Below are 26,925 nucleotides of genomic sequence, written 5' to 3'. Positions count from 1 at the left end.
TGGTCAAACTTTTTTTTCTTTTTCTAAATGTTCCTGTGTCTGCAACACTCATTCTTTATCAAGGCTTCTAGTTCTGAAAAGACATGTTTCTAGCCACCTCAGTGAATAGTGTGTACCCATCCACCTATTAAAGAATGTGCTGGTCCCGCAGGCACAAAGTCGAGCAGCCTCTGAAGTGGGAGTGAGGATGATTATAGGAAAGACAGAAAGAAGACTCAGACACAAGAGTTAGAATTGGGAGGGCTGCGGGTCAATACCACATCAGCCTCAAGTTTATTTTTCTTAGCCTTCTTACATCCCACCGCACTGTGGGAAACAAAGTCACAAGGTAGCAAAAACAATGGCTGATATACACACAGGATATCTGTTCTCATCCAGAGACTTCCTTGTTCCTTCCACCAAGATTAATAGAACGTTCAACCCCTTGCCTTGAGCCTCAAGTGTATCTCCTCTTATTGTTCTATGAGTCAGCAGGCCAGGAAATCTGCCAGCAGACCCTGACCTGCCTTCACTGTGCCTGGCAGGCATGCAGACTTTCACAGAAGCAAACAAAATGGCTCCCACTGAAACAACACCAAGATCTCTCCTTTACACAGTTCATTCTTTTGAACATGACATCTTACAAGGTATGAACTGAGAGGAAGTAAGCTTCCCCTAGATTCCACAAATCATAAGAATGTCTACACTTTAATTTTGAAATAATAAATGTAAGTATTTTAAAAATAAGATCATATTGTTCTAAAATAATGTTTTATGGATATGATGGGGCTGTGGCAGTAGGTATGGTTGTTGGCACAAGATATACATATTATCAAACCAGTCAACATCCAGCACAGAGAGGCAATGAGCTCATGAGACCCCACCCCTCACTAAGAAACTACTAGCAGTTGATATCTGGTCACTGGGAGAGGGAGAGTATGTTTTCCATGGGGTGTGGGTCATGATAAATTGTCCATGGTCTGGTAGATGGTGTCTAATACCCAGGGACGTGAGGCCAGCATTAATTTATTCAGAGTAAGAAGAAAGAAGAAGAGGTGGAGGAGGCAAGGAAGACATGAAGGTGGGAGGGGAATTTGAGGACGTCTTAGAGGATCTGGGGGTGAATATACTCTAAATATATTATATTCATAAATGCACTAATAAGAGTCCTTGAGTCTCTTCACTCATATGGCCCATTATCAATGTTAACAGTATATTCCTTTAAAAACTTCTTTGTAAGGATGCGTATGTGTAAGTTGGGGATATATGATGGAAGTACCAGTGTCCCTTGGGGATCCAAAAAGGAAGTCAAATCCCTTGGAGTTGTATTTACAGGTCGTTGTTACCTGCCCCATGTGGATGCTGTGAACCAAGCTTCCCTGGATGAGCACTGTGCATTCTTGACCACTGAGCCATCTCCCAGCTGTCCACCTCCAATTTGCCCCATGGATTCTCTTATACTCTACACTGTCATTTCTCTTTTATTACAGTTTCCCTATGACTTTGCAAATAAATAAATATGATGTAAAAACGGCATGCATAAATTGTATTGACTGTCCGTGGAAATATTTTGATACATTGCTATATATAAAATGCATTATTTAAATTACTTTCAAAAGAGCAAAGCATTAAGCAGCAGATGTTATGCTTCCTGGTACTCAAGTCATGGTCTTGGGTGCCTTCTTGTGGCTTTTGCCATTTCTACAAGCAGAAAATTCATCAGGCAGTGGTGAGTTTCAATGTATTGTCACTATCTTAAAATGTAAATATGCTTTCCCAGTACCCTTCATGAAACATGAAAGACTGAGTACATCATGGAATATATGCATCCCTTCAACTTTTGATTCTAACTTGTTCTCCCTAGATGAAGTCAATAGATCAGGCTTTTTCATTAATCTTCCAGAGGGTACTTCATTTGTGTTCTTGTATGTGTACATGGGATAGTAGCATTTCTAATAATCACATGGTTGTATGGTGCTATTACTTTATTTTTTAAGATATATTTTAACTCGATTTAAATCATTATACAGATAGCTTGACTGACATTTGTTTCTTGACTATATAGTACTCCAGGATCAAGTCATATTAAAATTTGTTGTCAATCTAACTCAGTGATGTTTAAGTAGTTTCCAGGCTTATCACTGTTACGACATCAATGACATTTCCTCTTGCTGTGACAAAATACCCTCATAAAAGCACCTTCATAAAGGGTTTGTTGTGGCCCACGTATCACAATGATACATTCTGTCAAGGCTAGAGAATGCATTGTGAGAGAAGTGGAGGCTGGCTGGTTGCATGGCACCCACAGTCAGGAAGCCACAAGTTTGCTTTCTACTATGTCTTCAGGAACGGTGCTGTCCACACTTAGAATATGTTTCCTACCATATTAACCTGAGATAATTCCCCACAAGCTAACCTGGGCTACATGATCCTCATAGGAGTGTAAAAAACCTTGTGTCCTAGCTGATTCTATATCCGGTCAAATTGGCTAACAGTAATCACATGTAATGACTAATGGCATAGCTTCCATAGGTATGGTTTCAAAAATGTGTTCTCTAAAGACAAGTGTTGTCTGTGCAAACATGTATGAGTATGTTCTACCTCCGGTGGACAGGACACAGATGTCCTATAATCAGCACTTTTTATGTTTAAACTGCTCTGCAGAGTCAAAATGGAAAACACCCAGCTTCAGAATAAAACAAAGTGTATATCACAGTCTGTCATTCCCTCATAAGAAGAGCCGATCCTATTTAAAAAATGAAGCAATGCCTCTTACTGCCTCTGCAACCAGTACAACAGGGCCAAAAGTCACTGTAGCAAATCCTGTTACAAGAAGGTCCACAATGGAACCAATGTTTTGTTGCATATCCTCGATGTTATGTTGCAGTCTCTGTATCTCTCCCCTCATTTCCTTGGCTTTCTTCTCAAATCCTTCCTCAAGGAAAGCCTTTTGATCCTGAAACAGTGAACATGACAGAGAAGTAAATATTGTCAAGTCCCAACCTTGTATGACTTATAGTTTTAAAACTTTAGCAAGCAGTCCTTAGCATATTCCTGAAAACTTTCCCTTGCTGTGAAGCAGATGCATCAAAGTTAGAACTACACATTATGAGGAAGCAGAGCTGAAACTTTACTAACCTTGATCCACCATGTTTGTTTTGGCTGGTATGCTGGCACACTCATGCCCACAAAGATATCACTGGCCTGACTGCACAGAGCTCAACCCATGGAGACACTGTGACAATCATACCATGCAGACAGTGGCAACTCATTGGATGATTAAGAGGCCAATTACCATTTCACTTGCAGATGGACAATGGGAATCACCTCAATGTCATGTGCTTCTTCAAGCAGGCTGTCTACCCTGGGACAGCTAAAGAACCTGCAGAAGCTGCCAGTTCACTGTGCCTTTCAGACTGGACATTTTCTTAAGTTTAATGTCAGCATAGATCATCCTGGGGAGGTTGGGGTGGGGCGGGCAGAATTGTGGGAGGACAGTCAGGTGTCGGATGATCTGGACAACCCAGACCAGTTGCTGCCATTATTATTACACTGCCTTGCTGGGGAGTTTGTTTAGTAAACCCTCATAAGATCATTTTTAAATATCCCAAGTCTGTAAGCCAAAGCACTGTAGTTATTAAAACCCTGAAGGAGCCAACAGAAGACATGATGTCTCTAGAGTCTACATAAAGAGCAAAATTCAAAGACTACATGAAAAATAACACATGAGGGAGGGAAGACTCCTTAGCTATTATGAAGACTCCTTAGCTATTATGAAGACTCCCTAATCTATTATGATGGTGTTTCTCCCATGACCTGGCTGCCAACTTTCTCCTGTTGCCTGGGATACAACGACCACCAGGGGGATGAGGAGTCCCACCTTCAGTTGCTTCTCCAGCATCATGTAATGGTTTTTGATGAGCTGCTCTCTCTCCTGCATCAGCTTTGTTCTCAGTTGCTCTAGGTTTTCCTTGTGACTTTTCTCTTGAGCCTCCAACAGCTGCTGCTGCTCCTTCTGCTTCTGTCTTAGCAGCTCCTGTTCCTTCTCAGCTTCCTCCTTCTGAGCGCGCTCCTCTGCCCCAGGAAGATTCAGGGAGAGAAGCAAGTGATGGGTCAAGTAAAATGTCAACAGTGCAGAACTCAGAGAGCAATTCAAATCTGAAAGGGAGCATAGGAAACCAGACTCCACCCTGGTCCACACCATGGAGAGCGTGTTTCTGAGGGTGATGGAGGAGACCCTGCCCATGTGACTGAAACACAGCCAGGACTGCCTGTGGCTTCCAGAGTGGCATCCACAGAAATATAGAAAGCTGGGGATCTTGGCATGGGTTTACTGTGGCTTCTATCAGGAAGCCATGGTAGGAATCTGACCTCTCCTGAGAGCCAAGAGACTATTCCTGTACCTGCAATGGCCTTTTCCCCAGCAGTGAGGGCTGTATCTGCCTGCAAGATGGAACTCTCGATGACGGCCTGTGACTGCAGAAATCTCTGGAAGACTTCACTTGCCTGCAGGACCAAGAGGGAGCAAAGAACCCTGATAAATCCTGAGAGAGTACCCATGAGACTCAACAGAGTCTTCATTGTGCCTCATTGTTAAATGCCATAGTGAAGCCTGCAGATGTCCCAGGCTCTTCAGTGGTGCTGGAAACTTCCTGCTCTGTGGCTCTCTCCAGTAACCTCTGCTAGAGATGCATGCCTCCACTCAGATGCAGCCTGTCATGTACAGCTGTGCATGCTGCAATGTATGATGCCTTCAGATATTATATTCCAGTGTAAAATACTGCATGATTGCATGGGAGTCACTTCCTTCTTGCTGGATGTATTCACATTCACTTTAGCTGTCCGGGCCTTGTGGTACATATGTATGACTGTCCACAGTCGTGAGGGCATTGCTCAGAGTATTTAAATGACTAAAGAAAGGTCTAAAGAAAGTACTTACAATGGTACCACTGGCAATAACAGAGTAATATTTTAGCTGTGTTATTACACTTACTACTCCATAGGTAGACCATCCTGACAGACTTATAAAGTTATCACTCAAATGCTTTATGTGAATAATTCTAAGAATTTGTACTGAATAGCAGCCATTTTGCACCAAGCATAGTTCTGGTAAAGGAGCTTGAAGGTAAAGCACTCGCCTTGCATTGCAAATCCCTGGTCTTGGTCACCAACACTAACATAAAGCTAAAGGTACCAGGCTATCTTCCTATTTCCTTATTCCTCTTAAGCAATGTTGTATGTTCATGTTTTATGATGTACCATTCCCTCTGAGATAAGCTCCCGAGCTCACTGCTTCTCAAGTTTCACCCTATCCCCATGCTCCCTGCTCCTCACCTTCACCCCTTTCCTTGGAACCTGCCAGTAGTCATGCTCAATCTTCTTCCTCATGTCCATGTAGAGCCTGTGTCCCCCAGGAACAGAAAATGTTGAGATATTTTCCATAAAATCCTTTGAAAGTCGATCCAGTTCTTCCCAGCAGTATTTATTCGATGCCTCTTCATTCTTCAACAGGAAAAGCCCTTTCTTCTCACCTATTAATTCCTACAAGGGAAGTGTACAGAGATCTGACACAATTGAAGCAATAGAGGGGATAAAGTTCCAAGAAACATTATAGAAGAGCCAACCTATTTCCCGTGAGAAAGCATTCCAGTGTAATAAGACCTCAAGGGAATGTGAAGTGCTAAAACCTGAATTCAAATGTTCAAAACGCTGTGGGAGACCACACTAACTGTTCTTAAGGTTCCTGGTCCTCAGGACCTTCTGTAAAGTGGTGGGGCTGCATCCTACAATCCCTGGTTCCTTGTGGGTGTCACATCCTGGAATTCTATCTTTAAGGACACAATGGTATAGTAATAGAACAGTAGGCTGTAGTGAGATTCCAGTGAGAAATAGTTGTTGGGAGCTGACTTTTAGCAGAAAGCGGCTAGATCAACTTTGCAGCCATCTGGAACCATATATACCCTGATGAAAGACTTGGTTTTCAAAAGCCTATAACAGCTGAAGCACACTCTGATAAGTATATTGTTTATCCCACATAGCTTGTTTTGCTGTTTAGTGACCTCAGCTGTATGGTGCACGTGGTAAAGTGTTTTCACCTGTGTTCTCCTGCTTGTGTTTATAAATACCCCAGATTTCCTTTCAATAAGAGAGACAGGAATAAAGGAGACAGGACGAAGGAGAGACTGGACGAGAATTAAGACCTGAATCACACCCTGTCCTGTCTCCATTCTTTGCGTCTCCTGCCCCTGCAGCCCCACTCTCTCTCTTGACCAGAGCACATAGCCACAAAGTGTTGAGGCAGAGTGCGGGCCTCAACAAATAGTGTCTTAGGAACAGAAGAATATAGCAAGTTAAAGGATGCACTATAGATGTCCTGGGCAGGATCACAATCCACAAACCTTAACTGGGTAAAGGATTTAGGACACTATATACTCATTATTCCATCTGTTAGACATTACTAGACTAAAAGAGCCTAAAATTTTGGGAAGGGGACATACACTCTTTCATAACTATATCCATCATGATACTCTGAAGCACATATCTTTGAATAATAAATGCACCTATGGCCAATGAAGTCTCATCAACACTACAGTTTTGAAGGGGTATAGCCATGACAGTTAGTGACATCCACAGATTACCACCAGCTTCTTCAGGAATTGCTGATTTTCATCCTTGAAGGAGTGTTCCATGAAGACAGCAATGGCTTCCTTCTCACAGGCTGTGTGTACATCCAGCAGCTCCTGGAGCGTGTCTGTGGGAAATCTCAGTCGCTGGGCCATCTGCTCACTGTAGTGGTCGGCTGCCTGCTGCACAGCTGCTGAGTTCTCACGCTGGGCCAGAGTTGTCACTGCATCATCCAGACAAGGTACAGCTCCACTGTTGATGGCATCCACGTAGGTTATCACCAGAGTCCCCAGTTCTTTGTGAACCAGGAGTTTTAAGGGGTAAATAAGAGGTTATAAGTGAATGGGATGCAAGATTTTAAGACTGTATTTCTAAATCTCTCACAACTACACATGAGCATTCATAAACACTACACACACACACATAAACACACATGTATGCACATGTGCACACACACAACCTTTCAGTAAGCTATCAGTTTCTTTTTCCCATTGGCACTTTATTTCTTTGGTTTTCTAGTTCAGAATGTTAAAAAAAAATCAATATCCATCTTCACCAAATAAATTCAACTGTCTATGAAAATACAATTTTGCATTTAAAACTTTGAAGGAAAAAATGCATGAACTAACAAGGAAAGGTATAGCACATTATTTCTATGGCTAATTCTAAAAAGTATAGGTTTGTTTAAATACTAGTATTTATATTGAAATTTCCAAATTACATTTCACATTGTCATTCTAAAATATAACATACAAGACATCCCCTATGAAAATAGAAGGTATCAGCTTTAGTGGTTTAAACACTAATTCTATAATAGATTAAGCACCTTTTCACTGGTGATTTTATTATCAGTTGAGAATTTTATACAGGTATGTTACAGCCATAGATACTAATAATGTGCTGTGCATTTTTAAAGAAGAATTTCTAATCTACAGTTATGAAATATATACATTTTAGAGTAGGGATACATGCATACTACCATTGTATATATAATTTAAAAAACATACATGCTAATAAGTTCAACATATACTATTCTATACAGAAGTGTGATTTAAAAACAAAAAACAAAAAAACTCACGATTCCCAGTGACCTTAATTCCTTCTCTGAGGGTCTTGATCTTGGCATAAGTGAAGATGTAAGAAACAAAAGCCTTTGTTCCTTCCCGGAACTTAGGATCCAGTTGGTCTTCTGAGACAGTATCAAGTTTTTTTAAGAGTTCTATGTCATACGTTGGGCGGTCAAAGACAAAACACTTCCGGTTAGGAAAGAAACATTTAATGCATTCCCTGGGCAAATTGGATGCTTTGATTCTGGGATGGTTGCCTAGTGTCAGAGGAAACACAAAATAACAGAAGTCTTAGCTCTGAGGACAGAGGAAGGAGGCCCTGGTCTATGTGAAATGTTCTGAACTTACAGGGCTCTTTTCCATAGCATGCAACACTTCTTTGCATGTCAAAAGTATACCAAGTCTGTACTTGGTAGAAGTCTGATGAAATATTTCAGGAGTTATTTGACTTCAGTGGAGAAGCATATGGCTGAAATCCACAGACTTGAACATGGTGTCAAGCATACTATAGTTGTGTATCCTGTTGACTGAATAACAAGAGGCTAAAGGTGATGTCTGGCCCAGTCACTCTTTGTAGAGCAGCAACATTGGCAAATCTAAGATCAATGCCATGATTACTGAAGGAGAACTACTTTGAGGCTAAACAGAACTCATTTTTGTAAAAGTCAAATATACACTCATAGAAAGTAAAAGTGAGGAGGGAAGAAGGGGCTATGAACACATGTAGAATACATAAATCTAGAGAGCTAATGAGTAGCATTAAGACAGAACTTCATGAAGCTGTCCGTGTATATGTTGTGTGTGTGTGTGTGTGTGTGTTGTATATGTATGCATGTCTGCTTGTGTGTGGGTGCATGTGGAAAGAGTACTCTTCAGTCACTCTCCACCTTATTGATGAAGAGCCTCTCAGGTGAAGCGAAACTCTCCAATACAGCCAGTCTGGCTACCCAGCATGCTCCAGGGCTTTCCTGTGTCCTCAGCCTGTGCACTATCATACACACCCGGCACTGAAGTAATTCTGGAGATCTCACCTCCAGTTCTCACACTTGGGTGACAGTGCTTTAAGCACCAAGTCACCTCCTGGCCCATTTGGGATTTTTCCTGAATCAACTTTAGCTGTTTACAAAAGCTAGCAATGTGAGGTGATAGATGTACCATATGCTCCACTGAGCAACCATTGCCTTCGTACCTACATGTGTTCTATAGGATCCAGTTACAAAGCTCAAGTTCAACAAGGAAATGTTTTCTGAAAATTGTATACAGTGCTGTTAACCTTTTTCATCAAAAATTATTAGAGGATCTTCATGACTTTGAGGCTACCCTGGTCTACATAAGTTATCCCAAGCTAGCACAGTCTATACTGTGAGACCTTGTCTTCCGAAAAAGAAAAGAAAAGAAAGAGATAGGGAAGGAAGGAGGGAGGGAGGGAGGGAGAGAGAGAGAGAGGGAAAGAGGGAAGGAGGGAGAGAGAGAGGGAGGGAAGGAGGGAAGGAGGGAGGGAGAGAGGGAGGGAGGGAAGAAGGGAAAGCTAGTAGGTTGTGGCACACATCTTTAATCTGGATATATAGGAGGCAGAGGCAGGAGATATGCTATGAGCTCCAGGCCAGCCCATCTGGTCTATACAGCAATTACCGACCAGCTAGGGCTACACAGTTGAAGAGCATATGTAAGTTGTAAGACTGTGGCTACTCCAGAAATGCTCTGAGATGAATGACTGCACTGGCTTCACGGGCTGCTCTCTACCAACTACATGTCTAGTGCTTAGAGAGAACAGACAGAAACTGAGAAGAGTCCGCATTTCAGACTTGGTGTGACTCACAAGGCTCCATCAACTTCACACTCAGGCTGACAATGCCCATGCAAATGGTTTCTGGAGCATGAATATAACTGATCCTGACACTGTAGCATGAATAAAAATGGGTAGCTCTGACAGTCAAATAGACTTGGAAAAAACTATAATGACTATGGAGAAGGAAGGTATAACCTGAGAAGACACATCTGTCACAGCTGCTTTTGCAGACAACATAATCAAGCCAGCATTTAAAAACCTATGTTCCTCCATAAAAAGAATGACATATAACTCCGTGAAATATTTTTTAAGATGGGCTACATACAATAAATTCATGAATAAGGATTAGGTGGCCAATGGTTTCTTAAAGGAAGGCAGACACAAAAACAGGCAATACAAACATCTGGACTTCAGAAAGTTTAGATGCATTGACTCTAGATGCTAAAGTACAAACTGAAGAGAATGTCACCTTGAATAACTTTGCTGTGCTCTAGGCTTTACTCTTCCCAAATGAAATTAAACACCACTTCCCAGACATTATCAGCCAATGACCTATCAGCACTTCTGCAGACCTCCGTCTCATTGGGAATACAGAAGGACTCCACAGAGGATGGGAGTCACTCAGCAGATGACACCCCTCCCCAACCTTCCCACCCCAGCCTCCCTGTACCTGGGATCAGCTTCAGGGCATTCTCCAAGTACTCATCACTTGTGATTTCTTCCCCATTTAACTTCAGCTCCAGCGTGAAATCCCGAACAGTCCAGACAAAGTCTGGAAAGAAACTCACAAACTCTGTGGAATTCTTTATTTCAGTGGGATTTGGGGAAGACTTTGCCCTGATCAGCTCAGTGAGTTTTGTGACATAACTGGTACTTGGCTAAGGAATAGGGACTTTATGATTCTCTTATTAAAATAAATCATACTAAACACTCTTCCCTGTCCCAACAAAAGCCACATAGTGACAAGGCAGGGCAGGGACTCCATATTCATTCCAGAGCACTCAATGAAACATGGTGGCTCAGTTCCCGTTCCCAGAAGGATACTCCAGCTGCTCCAGAGCCTGGTGGTTGATGGAGTTCATGCTGTTGTAGATGAAGGTGCTGCTCAGAAGCACAGCGAGGGCGAAGATCCACGAGTCACTCTTAGAATCACCCTGGAAGATACGTGAAGGCAGAGGGCTGAGGAGAGCACTCCTCAGAAGGGATTTGGGCTGGTCCTACGGCCTTGTTACTCCAGGAACTCTGGGGGGCCAAAGCATTAGAAGCACAAGCCCTTTACCTGGTTAAAGAAAGAATTTAAGGTCAGTCTGAGAAACTTAGTGGAATCTCTATCACCCTGCACAGAACAAAACCTTCAACTGGAGCAAAGAACTCAATGTAAGGTCAGGCACCCTGAATTTCATAGGCAAGGGGAGGGGAGAATAAACTTGAACTCATTTGCACAGATAGACTTTCTTAACAGGACACAGACCACACGGACTCTAAGAACAACAATTAATAAATAGTGCTTCATAAATAGGAAAAAGTCTTTAACAATTATATGTCTGATAGATGGTTAGTATCCAGAATATATACAGAACTTTAAAAACCTAAATATCAAGAAAACAAATGAAAATAAATGGCCCAATTTAAAATTTGGGATAGAACTAAACATAGGAAAGTTCTCAAATGATGAGACACAAGTGGCCAAGGAACACATAAAAGGTGTGCCACTGTTGTGTCCACCTGTGGCACAGACAGCAGAGATGAGCTGCATGCTGTTCCCTGAGCTCCACTGTCAGGACAAAGGCTCTGCCTGCATCCCTGAGGAGTCCTGTCAGCATCAGGAATATCCAGCTAACACCAGGAACAACCAGATGGCTAAAGGACAGCATAAGAACACAACCACAAAGAGCCAGAGCAATATGGTACCACCAGAGCCCAGCTGTCCTACCAGAGCAAGCCCTGGATAGCCTAACACAGCCAAAGCACAAGAAGATGGCTGTAAACCCAATCTTGTAAAGATGGTAGAGAGCCTTTAAAGAGGAAATGAATAAACCCCTTAAAGAAATGCAGGGAAATATGATCAAACAGGAAATCAACAAAACTGTTCAAAACCTGGAAATAGAAATACAAGTAATAAAGGAAACACAGGGCTGGAGAGATGGCGCAGCCGTTAAAGACTCACAACCAAAAATATAAGGAAACACAAACTGAGGGAATTCTGTAGACAAAAAAACCTAGGGAGAACAAGAACAACAGATGTAAACATCACCAACAGAATACAAGAGATGGAAGACGAAATCTCAGGTATAGAAGATACAATAGAAAAAAATGATATATCAAAGGGCCAGAAGGTTTTAATGCAAAATTCTACCAAACTTCAAAGATGAGTTAATATCAACACTCTTCAAATTATTCCACAAAAGGAAAACAGAAGGAACATTGCCAAACTCATTCTATGAAGTCACCATCATCCTGATACCTTAACCACACAAAGACTCAACAAAGTAAGAATTTCAGACCAATTTCCCTTAGTAACATTGATGCAAAAATAATCAATAAAATACTCACAAACCTAATCCAAGAACATATCAAAAACATTATCCACCATGATGAAGTAGACTTCATCCCAGAGATGCAGGGATGGTTCAACACACAAAAAAAATCCATCAATGTAATACATCATATAAATAAACTGAAAGAAAAAAACATATCACATCATTAGATGCTGGAAAAAGCCTTTGACAAAATCCAACATCACTTCATGATAAAAGTCTTGGAGATATCAAGGGTACAAGGCTGTACTGGCTTGTTTTAGGTCAACTTGACACAACCTGGAATTATCACAGAGAAAGGAGCTTCGGTTGAGAAAAAGCCTCCATGAGATCCAGCTGTAAGGCATTTTCTCAATTAGTGATCAAGAGGGGAGAGCCTCTTGTGGGTGGTACAATCTCTGGTCTGGTAGTCTTGGGTTCTATAAGAAAGCAAGCTAAGCAAGCCAGGGGAAGCAAGCCAGTAAGTAACATCCCTCCATGGCCTCTGTATCAGCTCCTGCTTCCAGACCTGCTTAAGTTCCAGTCCTGACTTCCTTTGGTGATGAACAGCAACATGGAAGTGTAAGCTGAATAAACCCTTTTCTCCACAACTTGCTTCTTGGTCATGATGTTTGTGCAGGAATAGAAACCATGACTTAGACAAAGGCCTATACCTAAACACAATAAAGACAGTATACAGCAAGCCAATGGCCAACATCAAATTAAATGGAGACAAACTTAAAACAATTCTAGTAAATGAGGAACAAGACAAGGCTGTCCACTCTCTCCATATCTATTCAGTATAGTGCCTAAAGTTCTACCTAAAGCAATAAGAAAACTAAAGGAGATCAAGGGATACAAATTGAAAAGGAAGATGTCAAAACACCATTATCTGTAGATGATAATGGTAGTATATATAAGTGGCCCTAAAAATTCTACTAGGGAACTTATACAGGTGATAAACACGTTCAGTGAAGTGCATGGGAACAAGCTTAACTTAAACAAATCAGTAGCCCTTCTATATACAAATGACAGACTGAGGAAAGAAACAGGAAAACACTACCTTTCACAATAGCCTTACATAATATAGAATATCTTGGTGTAACTCTAACCAAGCAAGTGAAAGACCTGTATGACAAAAATGTCAAGTCTTTGAAGAAAGAAACTGAAGAAGGTATCAGAAGATAGAAAGATCTCCCGTGCTCATGGATTGGTAGGATTAACATAGTGAAAATGGCCATCTTGCCAAAAGGAATCTACAAACTCAATGCAGTTGCCATCAAAATTACAACACAGCTCTTTCCAAAACTTTAAAGAGAAATTCTCAAATTCATATGGAAAAAAAAAAACAAGATAGTGGAAACAGTTCTGTACAATCAAAGAACTTGTGGAGGTATCACCATTCCTGATTTCAAGCTGTACTACAGAGCAATAGTAATAAAAACCATATGGTATTTCCATAAAAACAGACTGATCGGTGGAATAGAATTGAAGATCCAGAAATAAATCTACACACCTATAGACACTTGGTTTTTAACAAGGAAACCAAAACCATAAAACGGGAAAAAAAAAAGAAAGCGTCTACAACAAATGGTGCATTTGGAAGAATGAAAATAGTGCACAAAACTCAAGTCCAAGTGAATCAAAGACCTCAACATAAAACTGGAAACACTAAATCTCATAGAAGAGAAAGTGGGCAATATCCTTGAACAAGTTGGTTCAGAAGACAACTTCCTAAACAGAACACCAACAGCTCAGGCACTAAGACCAATAATCAATAAATGTGACCTCATGAAACTCAAAACCTTCTGTAAGACAAAGGACACCATCAATAGGACAAAATGAGCCTACAGAATGAGCAAGGATCTTCACAAGCCCTACATCTGACAGAGGGATAATATTTAAAATATATAAAGAACTCAAGAAATTAAACATGAACAAACCAAATAACATAACTTAAAAATGGGGTACAGACCTAAACAGATAACTCTCAACAGAGGGATCTCTAATGGCCAATAAGCATTTAAAGAAATGTTCAATGCCCTTAGTCAAGAAATGCAAATCAAAATGACTCTGAAATTCCATCTTACACCTGTCAGAATGGCTAAGATCAAAAACTCAAGAGACAGCACATGCTGGTGAGGACATGGAGCAAGGGAAACACTCCTTCATTGCTGGTGGGAGTATAAACATGCACAACCTCTTCAGAAATCAATATGGTTACTCAGAAAACTGGGAATAGTTCTACACCAAGACTCAGCTATCCCACTCCTAAGCATATAACCAAAAGATGCTCCACCATACCACAAGAACCTTCACTCAGTGATGTTCAAAGCAGATTCACTGGTAATAGCCAGATACTGGAAAACACCTAGATGTCCCTCAAACAAAGAATGATAAAAAAAAAAAAATGTGTTTGTTTTTTTTTTTAATACAATGGAATACTATTCAGCTTTAAGAACAAGGGCATCATGAAATTTGCAGTCAAATGGATGGAGCTAGAAAATGTTGAGGTCCATGAAATCATCTCACAAACCACACAAACACTGGTCTCAGTCAGACAGGGATAGTTTATTGAGCATATGCCCCAGGACTGATCGACCAGGGCCTTGGTCCAGATTCAGGAACTGAACCATGACCCCAAGTTAAGATCCTACAAGGCTTTTTAAGCCCAAGACCTATGAACATCTGTGACAAGTTATTCCACCAATCAGGGTTTAGAAACAGGGGGATTTCCTTAGACACATGTCTTTATTGTATACTTATCCTGCTCCCATTGGATTGGGATTCGGCTGTGCCAGGGGACTTGCCTTGTCTAATATTACTTTCCTAACTTGTCTACCAGGATGGGACTAGTCTTGTCTAACATTCATGTCTTAACTCGCCAACCAGGATGCCAGTTACCCACATACATGTCTCTTGTTCTCAGAGAGGTCTTGGGAACCTAAACTTTACTAAGCCATTACTCAAAATGGAAGTCTTATTCCAAATAGTTTCTTATATTGGTACAGGTGTCTCTCCTAGGCTGGTATCTAACCCAGGGGCAGCTTATATCATAAAAGCTTATACACCAGTGCAGGAAATGAAGCTGGGCCCAAGTTTATTGTGGGCAACTATACAAGGCAATTCCACTGACTTCTATCGTGATTGGTTTCCAAGGGTACAAAGCACAACAGAATATGTAATCAACTTGGCATTAGAAACTTTCCTGGTAACAGCAGAAACATATAAGAAAGTTTCCTTATAATGGCAGGCTAGCCAGGTTAAAGTTACCTAGACCTTAACATTTAACCTAGGCCTTAACATTACATTTGGGCCTTAATATTTGACCTAGGACTTAACAGAAAATATCATCCTGAGTGAAGTAACCCAGACCCAGAAAGACATGCATGATATGTACTCACTTATAAGTAGATATTAGGCATAAAGTACAGGATAACCATGCTATAATCCACAGACCCAAAGTAATAAGGAGGGCCCCAGGAAGGATGCTCAAAGCTCACTCAGAAGGAGGCATAAATTAGAAATAGATGGAGAGAGGGAACTGGGTGGGAGAGGGGATGGGAACAACAGGATTGGGGGCTCAGGTGTAGGAATCAGGTGTGGGGTGGGGTGTGGGGATCAGATGTGAGGGAATCTGGTGTGGGGAATCAGGTATGGGAGATGAGAGGGGTGGGAAAAAGAGAAGGTAAAACTTAGGGGATGGCATCTCCTGGACAAGCTATAGACTTGGGATAGGGGAGACTCTTCTGAAGATACGGGGGGGGGGGGGGGGGGACCCTGTTTGAGACTCCTAGCAGGGAGGGATATGGAGCCTGAAATGATTACCTCCTGTAGCTAGGCAGGACTTCCAGTGGAGGAAAAGGACACCAACATACTGCCAAGACCTTCCACCCAAACTATGCCCTGCCTACAATATGCACAGGGGTAAAGATGGAGCAGAGATTGAGGGACTAGCCAACCAATGACTAGACAGACTTGAGACTCACCCTGTGGGAGAAAGGTAATCCCTGGTACTATGTTGTACTATGCTTGCAGACAGGAGCCTAGCCTAATTGTCATCTGAGAGGCTTCACCAAGCAGCTAATAAAAACAGATGCAGAGACCTACAGCCAAACATTAAGCAGAGCTTAGGGAGTTTTGCTGAAGAGTCCGGAGATAGGATTGAGGGAGCTAGAGGGGTCAAGAATATCACAAGAAGACCTACAGAGTCAACTAACCTAGGCCTATGGGGGCTCACAGAGACTGAGCCACCAACCAAAGAGCATGCAGGGACTAGACCTAGGCCCTCTACAAATATGTAGCAGATGTGCAGCTTGGTCTTCATGTGGGTTTCCTAACAACTGGAGCAGGTGCTGTTTCTAACTGTTGTCTTCCTTTGGATACTAGTCCCCTAGCTTGGCTGCCTGGCCACACCTCAGTGGGAAAGGATGTGCTTAGTCCTGATAAGATCTGATATGACAGGATGTGGTGGTGCCTGGGGAAGAGGGGGCTCCCTTTCTCTGGTGAGAAGAGGAGGGCAGAATGAGGAGAGGGTAGAAGGGAGGAACTGGGAGGAGAGGAGTGGGGAGGGGCTGCAATGGGGTGTAAAGTGAATAAATAAATGGGAGAGAACAAAGGAGAACCACCAGGGAACTGTGAGTTAGGAGTGCTTTGGAACTTCATCCTATGACAGTTAGAATGTCAACATCCAACAAAGGGAACAATAGGACATGCTTTTAAGTACTGAGATGCATGGAAGCTCCCAGAGACTGACAGCAAGCACAGGACCTGCAAAGATTCAAACTAGACACTGAGCAGGGAAGTAGGCATGAAGTCTAATGGAACTTTAATGTTAAAAATATGATTGTTGCTCAACAAATGGTTTCAAAGTACTTATAAATATGCCAGTGGCGTTCTTTATAACAAAAAATAAAATACTAAAATTCACATGAAATCTCAAAGCACCTCTTTCACTGTGAGGAAAGCCTGCTAATTAAAATCAAAGTCTACCATGATCAGTGGAGCTGGGTGCAAAATGGAGGACTCCTTTTACCAGCAAGGCTTCTCCTTCTCTGACATTGTCTGTGGGTCCCTACTCTCCATACCTTCTACCTGGGGGAGGTTGAGTAGTCCTTGGCAGACCTACAAACTTCTTCCCACAGCAAGAATTAAAACCTACCCAACAAGTACCTGGGATTCCTGAAATGCCTCTCCATGCAAATGGGGTACTCACAGAACTTTAAAACCCTAGCCAATAATTTTCATTTGCCTTGAAACTGCCTTCCCACACTCCAAGGTCCATAGATACCCCCGGTTCACCAGGAATAAAGTGTACGATTTCTAGCCCATCCCCCACCCCTAATAAAGGTATGTGTACAAGCTAAAATTGCCTAAGAGGTGTTTCATCAAAGATCTCAGAGAAGGCCTTCACCTATAAGAACTGTAACACTAAGATCCTTGGAGAAGATCTTCTCTTCCCACCCCCTCAGTGCCAGCCAGACAGGGATCCTGCAGGACTCCACCCCTTCTGGACTCCCCTTGATTTTTTTTTTCCCAGCCCAGTGTGCAGGCCTGGACACCCTGAGGAGGAGGAAGAGGAGGAGGAGGAGGAGGAGGAGGAGGAGGAGGAGGAGGAGGAGGAGGAGGAATTAAAGGACATGGAACCACAGCTGGCCCCCTAAAACACACACCACATTTAACAAAATTAAGCTTTAGCAAGAACAGCAACATATATCCTGATTTAAAATGAATCATCAGGCTACAGTAATCAGAACAGTACAGTTTATATGAAAACCTTTCTCAAAAAGTGCTGTTAATAGAAAATACAAGAGGAGCAAAAGGAGATGGCAGTGGACACTGTAATGGTGAATTTCATTCATTTGCCCAATTAACAAGTATCAGTGAGTATTCTTAAAGTATGATAATAACAATAACAAGGATATACACCAATGGGACAGAACAAGAGGCCCCAGTGTAAATCCATGAGTTAACTGTCAACTGATCTTTGCCAGGGGTGTCAAGAATACACAAAGCAAGAAGACAGTGTCTTTAACAAAGAGTGCTGGGGAAAGAGGGCCTCCACATGCAGAAGGCAAAATTAGATCCTATGCACACTATACCTAAGTCAGCAAAAACAGAGAGTTAAAAGGCACGATATGAAACTAAGTACAGCAACCCCACAGTGTGTAGATGCAAAGGCAGTGAGAACAGCATCCAACAGAACATCTGCAGCCTTCAACAGTCAAAGCATGGATTCGTCATGAAGTAGATGTGGCGAAAGAAAACATAGCACACATGTGCAATGGACTCTGACACAGACATAGGAAGGAAGGAAGGAAGGAAGGAAGGGAGGGAGGGAGGGAGGGAGGGAGGGAGGGAGGGAAGGAGGGAGAAGGAAGGGCAAGCAGACAGAAAAGACAGAAAGAAGAAAGAAAGGAAGGAAGAAAGGGAGAAAGAAAGATAGATGTAAGGAAGGAAAGACAGAAGGAAGGAAGGAAGGAAGGAAGGAAGGAAGGAAGGAAAAAAGGAAGGAAGGAAAAAAGGAAGGAAGGAAGGAAGGAAGGAAGGAAGGAAGGAAGGAAGGAAAGACAGACAAGAATGAAGGACGGACAGACAAGAATGAAGGAAAGACATACAGACAGGAAGAAAGGAAGGAATCCTGTGATGGAAATGTATGAATGAGTATAGCATGCATCTAGGAAAATAGAATAACCGGGCACAGAAAGACAAATGCCACAAGATCCAACTCACACTAAATCTTTAAAAGTAGAATTGAAATAACACAATGCTAATTACCAGTGTCCCGAGGAGGGCAGCACTTCAGAAGATACTGGACAAAATATAAAAATTTTCAGTTACATAATAAAGTTAACAGAAAGCATGAAACACTGAGAAGAAAAAATTTGGTTTCTAGTCATTAATATGGATAGTGGCACTGTCAGCTATGACACAAAAGGTACGAGAAACAAAATCGAAATTAGACAAGTAGGGCAGAATCTGACTAAAAAGCTTCTTGCTGGAAAACAAAATAACCAATCAAAAAATACAAAACAGAGTGAGAGAGGAGTGTTTGCAAATCACATGTCTTCCAGAGGCTATTCAAAACATACAAAGCTAGCATGCAACCCTACAGCAAAACAATCCAATACCCCAGTAAATGTGAGAAAGAACCTGAACATATGTTTCCAAAATGAAAGCACACACGTGATTTATCAGTTTACAAACAGACGGTGAACAGCATTGACCATCAGGGAACCCAAGTCAAACGGAGATGAAATGTCATCACCATCTTAGGGCGGCTGCCACTAAAAAGACAATAGGTAACAACTTTTGATGAAGGTAGTTTAAAAACAGACCCTGTGTGCTATTGGACAGAACACGAACTGGTATAAACACTCTGGGTTGCTTTAGAATGTTTCCTAAAATAATAAAAGTAAAAGTCTGTATGATCCAGAGATCCTATTTCTATGCATAACTAATGGTTAATCTTCATTGTTGACTTGATGGAATTTTACATCAAATCTCTGGGCTTTTCTATGAGGGGATATCTAGATGACATAACATGGGGAAACCCATCCTAAAGATGAATAGTACTATCCCATTGGCTGGGTCTCAAGCTGAAGGGAAAGGAGGAAGACAACTAAACACAGTGCTTCATTCCTCTACTTCACAGTTGTAGAGATGTGACCAACTGCCTCATGATCCTGCTGCTTGTCTCGATGTGCTGTTGTAGAATCTCTTATAAGCATCACCTGTCAGTATTAAAAGCCTGTGGCCGATGAGCTGAGGCAGGAAATAGGAGACAGGGCATCTGGCAGTGAGGGAGAGAGAATTCTGGGGAGTAGTCAAGGGATTCGTCTGGAAAACTGAGAAGGAGAGGTACCTAAACCAGCCACTTAGCTGAACTCAAGTTAGAATAAGGGGAGCTTTGTCCCGGAATGCTAAGGAGAGGAATGGAGACAAGAAGAGGTAAGACCAGCCCTGTAGCTGAATGCAAGTTAGAATAAAAGGGATAATAAATTAACAGCAAGTTGGAGAACTAGCCAAAGCTTGTGACCTAAGCATTTATTAATAAACAATTAGTCTCATACTTGTTATTTCTGGGAATTAAGTGACCAGGAGGAAAAAAAAAAAAAAACTTGGATTATTTTATTTAGGCTGTATCTCTGGAACAACGCAAGCCCTTTCCCCTGTAGATTGTTTTGTTTTTGTTGTTGTTGTTGTTGTTGTTGTTGTTGTTGTTGTTTGTGGTGTCGGTGGTTCTTTTTCAGCTCTCAAGGACTAAACCATAAACCAAAGAGTACACATGGAGGGGCCTGTGGCTGAAGCCGCATATGTAGCAGAGGATGGCCTTATCTGACATCAGTGGGAGGGGAGGCCCTTGGTCCTTGGCCCTTGGTCCTGCTCAATGCCTCAGTGTAGAGGAATGCCACGGCAGTGAGGTGGGAGTGGGTGGGTGGGAAGCACCTCATAGAAGCAGGGGGGAAGGGAATGGGATAGGGGGGCTGCGGAGGGGAAACCAGGAAGGGGGATAACATTTGAAATGTAAATAAATAAAATAACCAATAAAAAATTTTAAACAAATAAATAAGTAAAAAAAAATTTCCAGCATGCCCTCCCTATGGACTGTTAAGTTTTACGTTAAAAAGAATGTAAATCTGAGGGTTGTTCAGATGTCTCAGTGGTAAGAATACTTGCTGCTCTTCCCAAGGACTGGAGTTTGGTTCCCAGCATCCATGTCAGGCAGCTTCTAATTTTGTGTAACTCTAGCTCTGACCTCTGACCCCCAAGGATGCCTCTACTCACATGCATAAACTACAGGTAGAAACACATACTACACATAATAAAAATAACGAAAATACATCTTTTAAAAATATAAACATAACTCCTTAACATAACTCCCAACCCCCAAATGTACCCTTGATATCTCAGAAGACAGGTCAGAAGCCATTCTTCAGCCACTGAGATGGGCAGATGCCACCCACCTTCTCAGCAAAGCATCTTTACACCTAACTGCTCCTGGTAGAAGTGGCACTGTGCTGCCTGGGTCACCTTTCAAACCAGAAGACCTTGTTCCCCTAGCCATGAATACTGGTGGGTAACAGCATTCACATGCCAGCACTTTGAATGACAAAAGCTTCCAGGGCAGACTTCCAGGAATAGACAAGCACCAGGGATGGAGATCCAGCATCCTTAACCCAACACAGGCTAGCTCAGAAGTTCCAGCTCCAGCTCTCCTTCTGGAGATTGACCAATCAGGGGCTAGCCCATGATAGCCCTTGCCTCTCTTCATACTGATTCTTTCCAGTTACTGGACTATATCAGAGCACACACAGGAGGGATTCTCAGTAAAACGAAGAAGGTTCTTGGAAGGAAGAACCTTTATTTTGTTAATTAAAATCTAACTACTATGCCTGTAACCCAGGAATTTTTAATTCTATCAAACTGAATCAAATCATTCTCCCAAATGGCAAGAAATAAAAGCATGTTTTGCCTATTAGGATACGCCTAACCTTATCTGAGATTGAAATCTAAATAGAGCACCGTTTATCTCACCTACTGCGGTTCAGTCAGAATTCACGGATAGATCATAGATAACAAGGAGTCAGAAGGGCCAGCTCGAGCCTCATCCTACCTTTTCCACATCCCCCAGGCCCTCGGTGTCCAGGAAGACCAGGGTGTGCTTCGGTTTGGTGGGGTGTGGCACGCACCACATCCAGATGCCCTTGGTTTCAGACTGAATAGTGGAGCCCAGAGGGAAGCCTGGAGGGAGGAGAAGAAGATGAAAGTCAGGATGTGAATGTCCTGCACAGGTAGCCTTGTGTACTAAAACGTCAGCGCCCAGCCACCAGTATTACTGTGATTCTGACGGTATTAGGAGTTGAAGCCTAGTGGAGGATGCAGGTAACAAGAGAAGCGGTTTTGAAGGTTATAACTCCCTTTCATCGGATTCTGCCTCCCTCTTCCACGCAGCTGGTCCTAAGATCAATGAACCAAGAACTGTGGAGTGAAATCTAAATCAAGATAATTTCTTCCTCACTGAGGGTTCTTCTCGGGTGTTTTGGTCACAGCTTCGAAGAAGCACAAAGAGGGGGGATGTGCCCACGAAGAGCGGAAGTCAGCAGCGGAATGGACGGAGTGTTGTACCTCAGCACTTGAAATGGTGCCCCTTCTTGCCTCAAGAATGTCTTCCTTTATAAGTCATACATGTCAAGCTATTGGGAACACGTAATACGAGAACGAAGCCACACAAGCGCTCCAGATGGAAACAAAGAGGCATCCACAAGGCACAAAACATGGATTTCTCTGGCACCGCCCTGAGAGTATTTGGAGCAGCCATGGCTGTACACGCCTCCACACCTTGTAGGCAGGAGACACACACAGGACGATTGCCGGTAATTTGAGAACCACTAGGACCTTATAGCTAGAGCCAGGCCAACCAACAAGACTTCTCAAACAAAACAAAAAAGAAAACAAACAACAACAAACTAAAACAAACAAACAACAACAACGAAACCCACAAAGATAATTTTTACAAATGGTGGGGAAATGGCAAGACAGAAACATGAAAAAAATAGAAAAAGGAAATAGTTACGATAGTTTTTGCATTCAGAATGATTAAAGACAGAAGTGTGCAGCTAAAAAAGAATTTAAAGTCCTTTTTAAAGTTTTTCCAAGACTTATTTATTTCTAAATAAACAATTCTGAAGATTTACATATTTCATTTTATGAGTATGAGAATTCTGCCTGCATGTATTTAAGTGTACCGTGTGCATGCCTGGTGCCCATTGAAGCCAAAAAAAAGAGCATCAAATCCTCTCGGGCTGGAGTTACTAAACAATTTAAGTCACTATGTGGGTGCACGGACCCAAACCTTGCCCCGCATGAACAACCAGAAGTCTCAGCCACTGGACCATCTCTCCAGCTCTACCTTTGAGATTTTTAAAATCTTAAGTATTCAAAGACTTTTATATCCTGATGGAAATATTTTATTGGGAAAGGAAAACCTGCCGTACGAGACAGAAGACTGAGGCGCAGGATCCCATTGTTTAGGGCATGAGAAAAGACCCCATCTTGAGGACTCACAGGGGAGATTTTCTTTAACAGAATAGAAGGAAAGAGCGCAGGAAAGATTATTGTGGAGCAGTAATTAAGGGATACAAATTAGCATGAGAGGGCAGTTTTGCTGTCCTTTGTTATACTTGGGAATAAGAATTAAGGAAATGCGACAGAGAGACAGTCAAGCCTTTGGCTGGTACCCAGCGTGCCACTCACCATGATTCTGTCCCGCCAGACAGTTCATCAAATAGGACTTCCCTGTACGGTACACTCCAACAATAGCCACGACTACCACTGGCTGAGAAATCTTGTCCAGAATCTCTATGGCTTTCCGGTTCACCGACAGTTGTCCATTGTGGTTTTCCACCAGACATATGGGAGCTGTTTGTAGTTGGGTCATAGTAACCTGCCAACCTAGACAAATCTAGATAGGAGAAAGAGTGTGGTCATTCTCTGCCTCAATAGCCATCCAACCGCTCAGAGGCCAGGGCCGGTGGTGACCTTTGTAGGTTTCCTGTTGGCAGCTTGTAGCCTCATGTGGCAGCGTGTAACCTTACATCTGCAAGTAAGAGGCCCTCCTTCTCTTTCTTCATTATTCTTCAAAGTTCTAAAGAAGCTTTGGTAACACATGGGCTGCTCTCGTCTATAAAGTTTTAATTCAATGGAATAAAATCCAAACAACAGTGGCCTCCATCAAGGTCACTACATGCTATATGCTAAGCCTTGTAATGAACACCTTTAGCATATGACCTTGAAAAATCAGGAAGTACTTACAAGTTATGGATTATTGCACCCATGCTGCAAATGAGAAAAGCAAGTTTCCAAAACCATAACAACCCAGCAAAATAGCAGACTAGTGGTCTCTATAAGCCCTTGGTCTCTCTTTAGATTTTAAAATGGTTGAAAATATGAAGAAACTTTGAAAGACACTCATGAATTACGCAAACACTGAGGTGCACAGCTGAATAAAGGGTAGGAATTACACATGTATTTGTTTGACTTTTTACTGTCTACCTGCACCCCATCTGACACAGGTTCTGTCTGAGGGAAACAAAGCAGAGCTTAATTGCAACAGGCTAACCTGTGGTTAACCTGGTCTCAGTTTTACATAACTTGGATTTCAAGTAGGGATTATTTTTTGAACCTGAAAACAAAATCTTAACATGAGCAAATACATAGAAAAAATCCACTTTGTAAAATTAAGAACTTTTGTGCACCAAAGGATTCTATAAAGAGTATGAAAAGGCAACCCAGGAATGAGTGAAGACTACCTGTAAATCACAAATGTGATAAAAACTTACTATCTTAAGCAAAGTAGCTTTACAGTTCATCACAGACAACTCAGTTTTAAACTGAGAAAAGACTGGGTTATATATTTGTGCAAAAGAGGGTTTACAAACTTCCGTAAGTACACAAGATAATATTCGATATTGCTAATCACCTTGTAAAAGAAAACTCTAAAAAAAAATTTTTTTTAATTATTTGAAAAAGATGCAATGTATAAATTGGGAAGTACCAGAGTGAAAGGTGAAGTGTGGAAACATGGAAGCAAAATGCAGAAACTTTTCTTTACACGATTTCCGTCTTAGCCAGGCTTGGGGACCTGGTGTAAACAAGTCTATAGTAACATGATCACTGTGATTTGGCTTCTCATAGCTCACTGAGGCTGAGGCTTGCTTTAAGCTAACATACATATTTATTTGAAATTGTCTGCTTAGTTTTGCTTATGTTTGCAGTTTAAGCACGAATGCGGCTATTTTAATGAGGTTGGTTTTGTTGCTCAGTAATTCTTCAGACCCAGTGTACATTCTAATGTGGCTTTGACAAACATTGAGGAAGTGCCAATCAAACCACAAGGCATCACTTCATACCCAGGACAGCTACTGTAGAAAGCAAAAAACAAATCAATGTAACCCAGGATTTAAACAACTCAGGTGTCTGTACTTTGCAGCTAAGAGCACAGAATATTACCTCGTGGAAACAGTCCTGGCTTCTGATAAAATGAATAGTTATGTTTGATCTAACAGCTCTTCTTTGATTGCATACAACACACAAAATTGCAAACAAGGATTGAGTGAACCTTTGAGCTGTAATGATCATGGCAGCTGTACTCACAATAACCACAATATAGAAACAGCCCAGTCTCCCACCAACAGATCATCAACAGATATATACATTAACACAGTCTAATAGAGTCAGACAGAGAAAGAAATAAAATTCTACTGCACACTACTTCATAGACCTTCATAGACTTAAGCCAGCCACAGACCCCTGCAGACCAGACAACACATAAGCTGCCTCCCCTGCCCTTCCCTCAGTCCCAGATGAGCACAAGGACATTATGGCAAGGAAGGAGAATGTGCAGAATCCCGAGATGTTAGATACATGTGACATCACTAGATTCCAGAAACCAGGCTCTCTGCAGCTTAGTCCCATGAATGAGTTAAGATGAGCAACCCAAACAAAATGCACATAGCCCTAGGTGATCTTTGTATCACAACACAACCTAAAGATCAAAAGAGAACTTGGCTACCTACTTACCCTTAAAAAATGTCAGTGAGGTAGAGACTAAGCTTGTTTCCAAATAGATATCTGCCAAGCTTTTGTGCTGAATGTTCTTTATAAGGTTCCTCCACAGAAAGACATTCCTCTGATACAACTGCCTGTGAACCAGGGCAAGGAGCTGTTGCTGTGGTCCCAGCTGAGTGGGGACCAGGGCGCTTCCCACAGTGCATCTAACAGAGCAGGACAGCCAGGAGTGTCAGGATGCCACTTTGTTTGTCTTTCATCAGAGGGAGGAAGAAACCCCTCCTTCCTAGACCTAAAGCCAGCCACAGACCCCTGCAGACCAGAGAGCACATAGCCTGCCTCCCTTCCCCTTCCCTCAGTTGCCACTTTGAATTGGAAATCAAGTCGAGGTCCAGACTAAGTTGCTTCTTGAAGAAAGGAAAAGTAAATATACCTGGTCCCCACTGCACAGGTCCAAGTGCAATTCTCCACTGCTGCTGCCTGCTCAGGCTCACCTCTGCACTCCTCCTTCCCGCTCTCTTTGCTCCTCTTTTATGTGAGCTGACCACAGACACACACACACACACACACACACATACACTGAAAAAAAAAAAAAAGTGCTGCGGCAAAAACAGAACAGAAAGTAAAGTAAACCAAAGCCTTGTTAACTTGGCCAAGGCTGGAGGTGGGGTCAGAGGATGCTGGCTGTCAGAAAAGCCAGTGAGATACTCTGTTGCAGCCAAGGGACAGCAGGCCTCCACAGTGGAAAGCATTTACATCCCCTTTCCTTGACTCCTGTCTCCAACTTCCTCCAGCCTTCTTGGCGCATAAGAAGCACAGTAAACCCAGGTACCCATCAGTGGAAATTACATAATCCAGGACACAATCTGGGACTGTTGCAAGTGTGCTTCTCTCAGGGGAAATTCCCAGTGCTTCCTAAGCAAAGAGCTTTTTTTTTTCAGTGTGTGCGTGTGTGTGTGTGTGTGTGTGTGTGTGTGTGTGTGTGGTCAGCTCACATAAAAGAGGAGCAAAGAGAGTGGGAAGGAGAAGTGCAAAGGTGAGCCTGAGCAGGCAGCACGCACCCTTTTCCTAAAACAGGAACCAGCAACCAGCAATGTTGGCATTTCTTCTAGGCTCTGCTCCACAGTTACTCGTCAACAGCCAGGTGTTGCAGACTCACTATAAAAGGGGCTGCTTGCCCCCCTCCCCACTCTCTCTTGCTCAGATCTTCCTCTCTTCCTTTCTTACCCTTTCTTCTCCATCCCTCCTTCCTCCTCCTCCTCCTCCTCCTCCTCCTTCTTCTTCTTCTTCTTCTTCTCTCTCTCTCTCTCTCTCTCTCTCTCTCTCTCTCTCTCTCTCTCTCTCTCTCCTCTTCTCTGTCCCTCCTTCCTCCTCCTCCTCC

General features: G+C 42.3%; 1 protein-coding gene across 3 annotated transcripts; it reads right to left on the bottom strand.

Moving 5' to 3' along the window:
• Positions 1-239: 239 nt before the first annotated feature.
• LOC117712787 (guanylate-binding protein 6-like) lies at positions 240-26,122 on the bottom strand. 3 transcript variants are annotated; one of them, XM_076937853.1, is made up of 12 exons: positions 25,978-26,021; positions 25,557-25,678; positions 23,232-23,439; positions 21,592-21,719; positions 10,504-10,613; positions 10,130-10,326; positions 7,682-7,927; positions 6,618-6,898; positions 5,314-5,520; positions 4,383-4,485; positions 3,860-4,053; positions 2,583-2,935 (listed from the first exon to the last, which is right to left on the bottom strand). In XM_076937853.1, exons 3-12 carry the CDS (start codon positions 23,413-23,415, stop codon positions 2,726-2,728), a joined length of 1,860 nt encoding a protein of 619 aa, XP_076793968.1. In that variant the 5' UTR covers positions 23,416-23,439; positions 25,557-25,678; positions 25,978-26,021; the 3' UTR covers positions 2,583-2,725. The 3 variants fall into 3 exon arrangements, with proteins under 3 accessions (XP_034364822.1, XP_076793968.1, XP_076793969.1); XM_034508931.2 differs by lacking the exon at positions 25,557-25,678 and having other exon boundaries at positions 240-2,935; positions 25,978-26,122; XM_076937854.1 differs by lacking the exons at positions 23,232-23,439; positions 25,557-25,678; positions 25,978-26,021 and adding an exon at positions 21,815-21,952.
• Between the last annotated feature and the right edge of the window lie 803 nt (positions 26,123-26,925).

This window comes from Arvicanthis niloticus, chromosome 7, assembly GCF_011762505.2.
Source record: "Arvicanthis niloticus isolate mArvNil1 chromosome 7, mArvNil1.pat.X, whole genome shotgun sequence".
NCBI classification, from domain to species: Eukaryota; Metazoa; Chordata; class Mammalia; order Rodentia; family Muridae; genus Arvicanthis; species Arvicanthis niloticus.
Note: the sequence above shows the minus strand (reverse complement) of the source record. Positions and strands in the feature narration are given on the sequence as shown.

Bases quoted from the DNA above. Each gene is read 5' to 3' on its own strand.
- LOC117712787 (XM_034508931.2), bottom strand. From the start codon at position 23,415: ATGACCCAACTACAAACAGCTCCCATATGTCTGGTGGAAAACCACAAT. The intron at 10,327-10,503 runs GTATCCTTCTGG...GCCAAGTACCAG, and splicing joins CAGGCTCTGGAGCAGCTGGA to TTATGTCACAAAACTCACTG. The intron at 7,928-10,129 runs GTACAGGGAGGC...CTCTGACACTAG, and splicing joins TGCCCTGAAGCTGATCCCAG to GCAACCATCCCAGAATCAAA.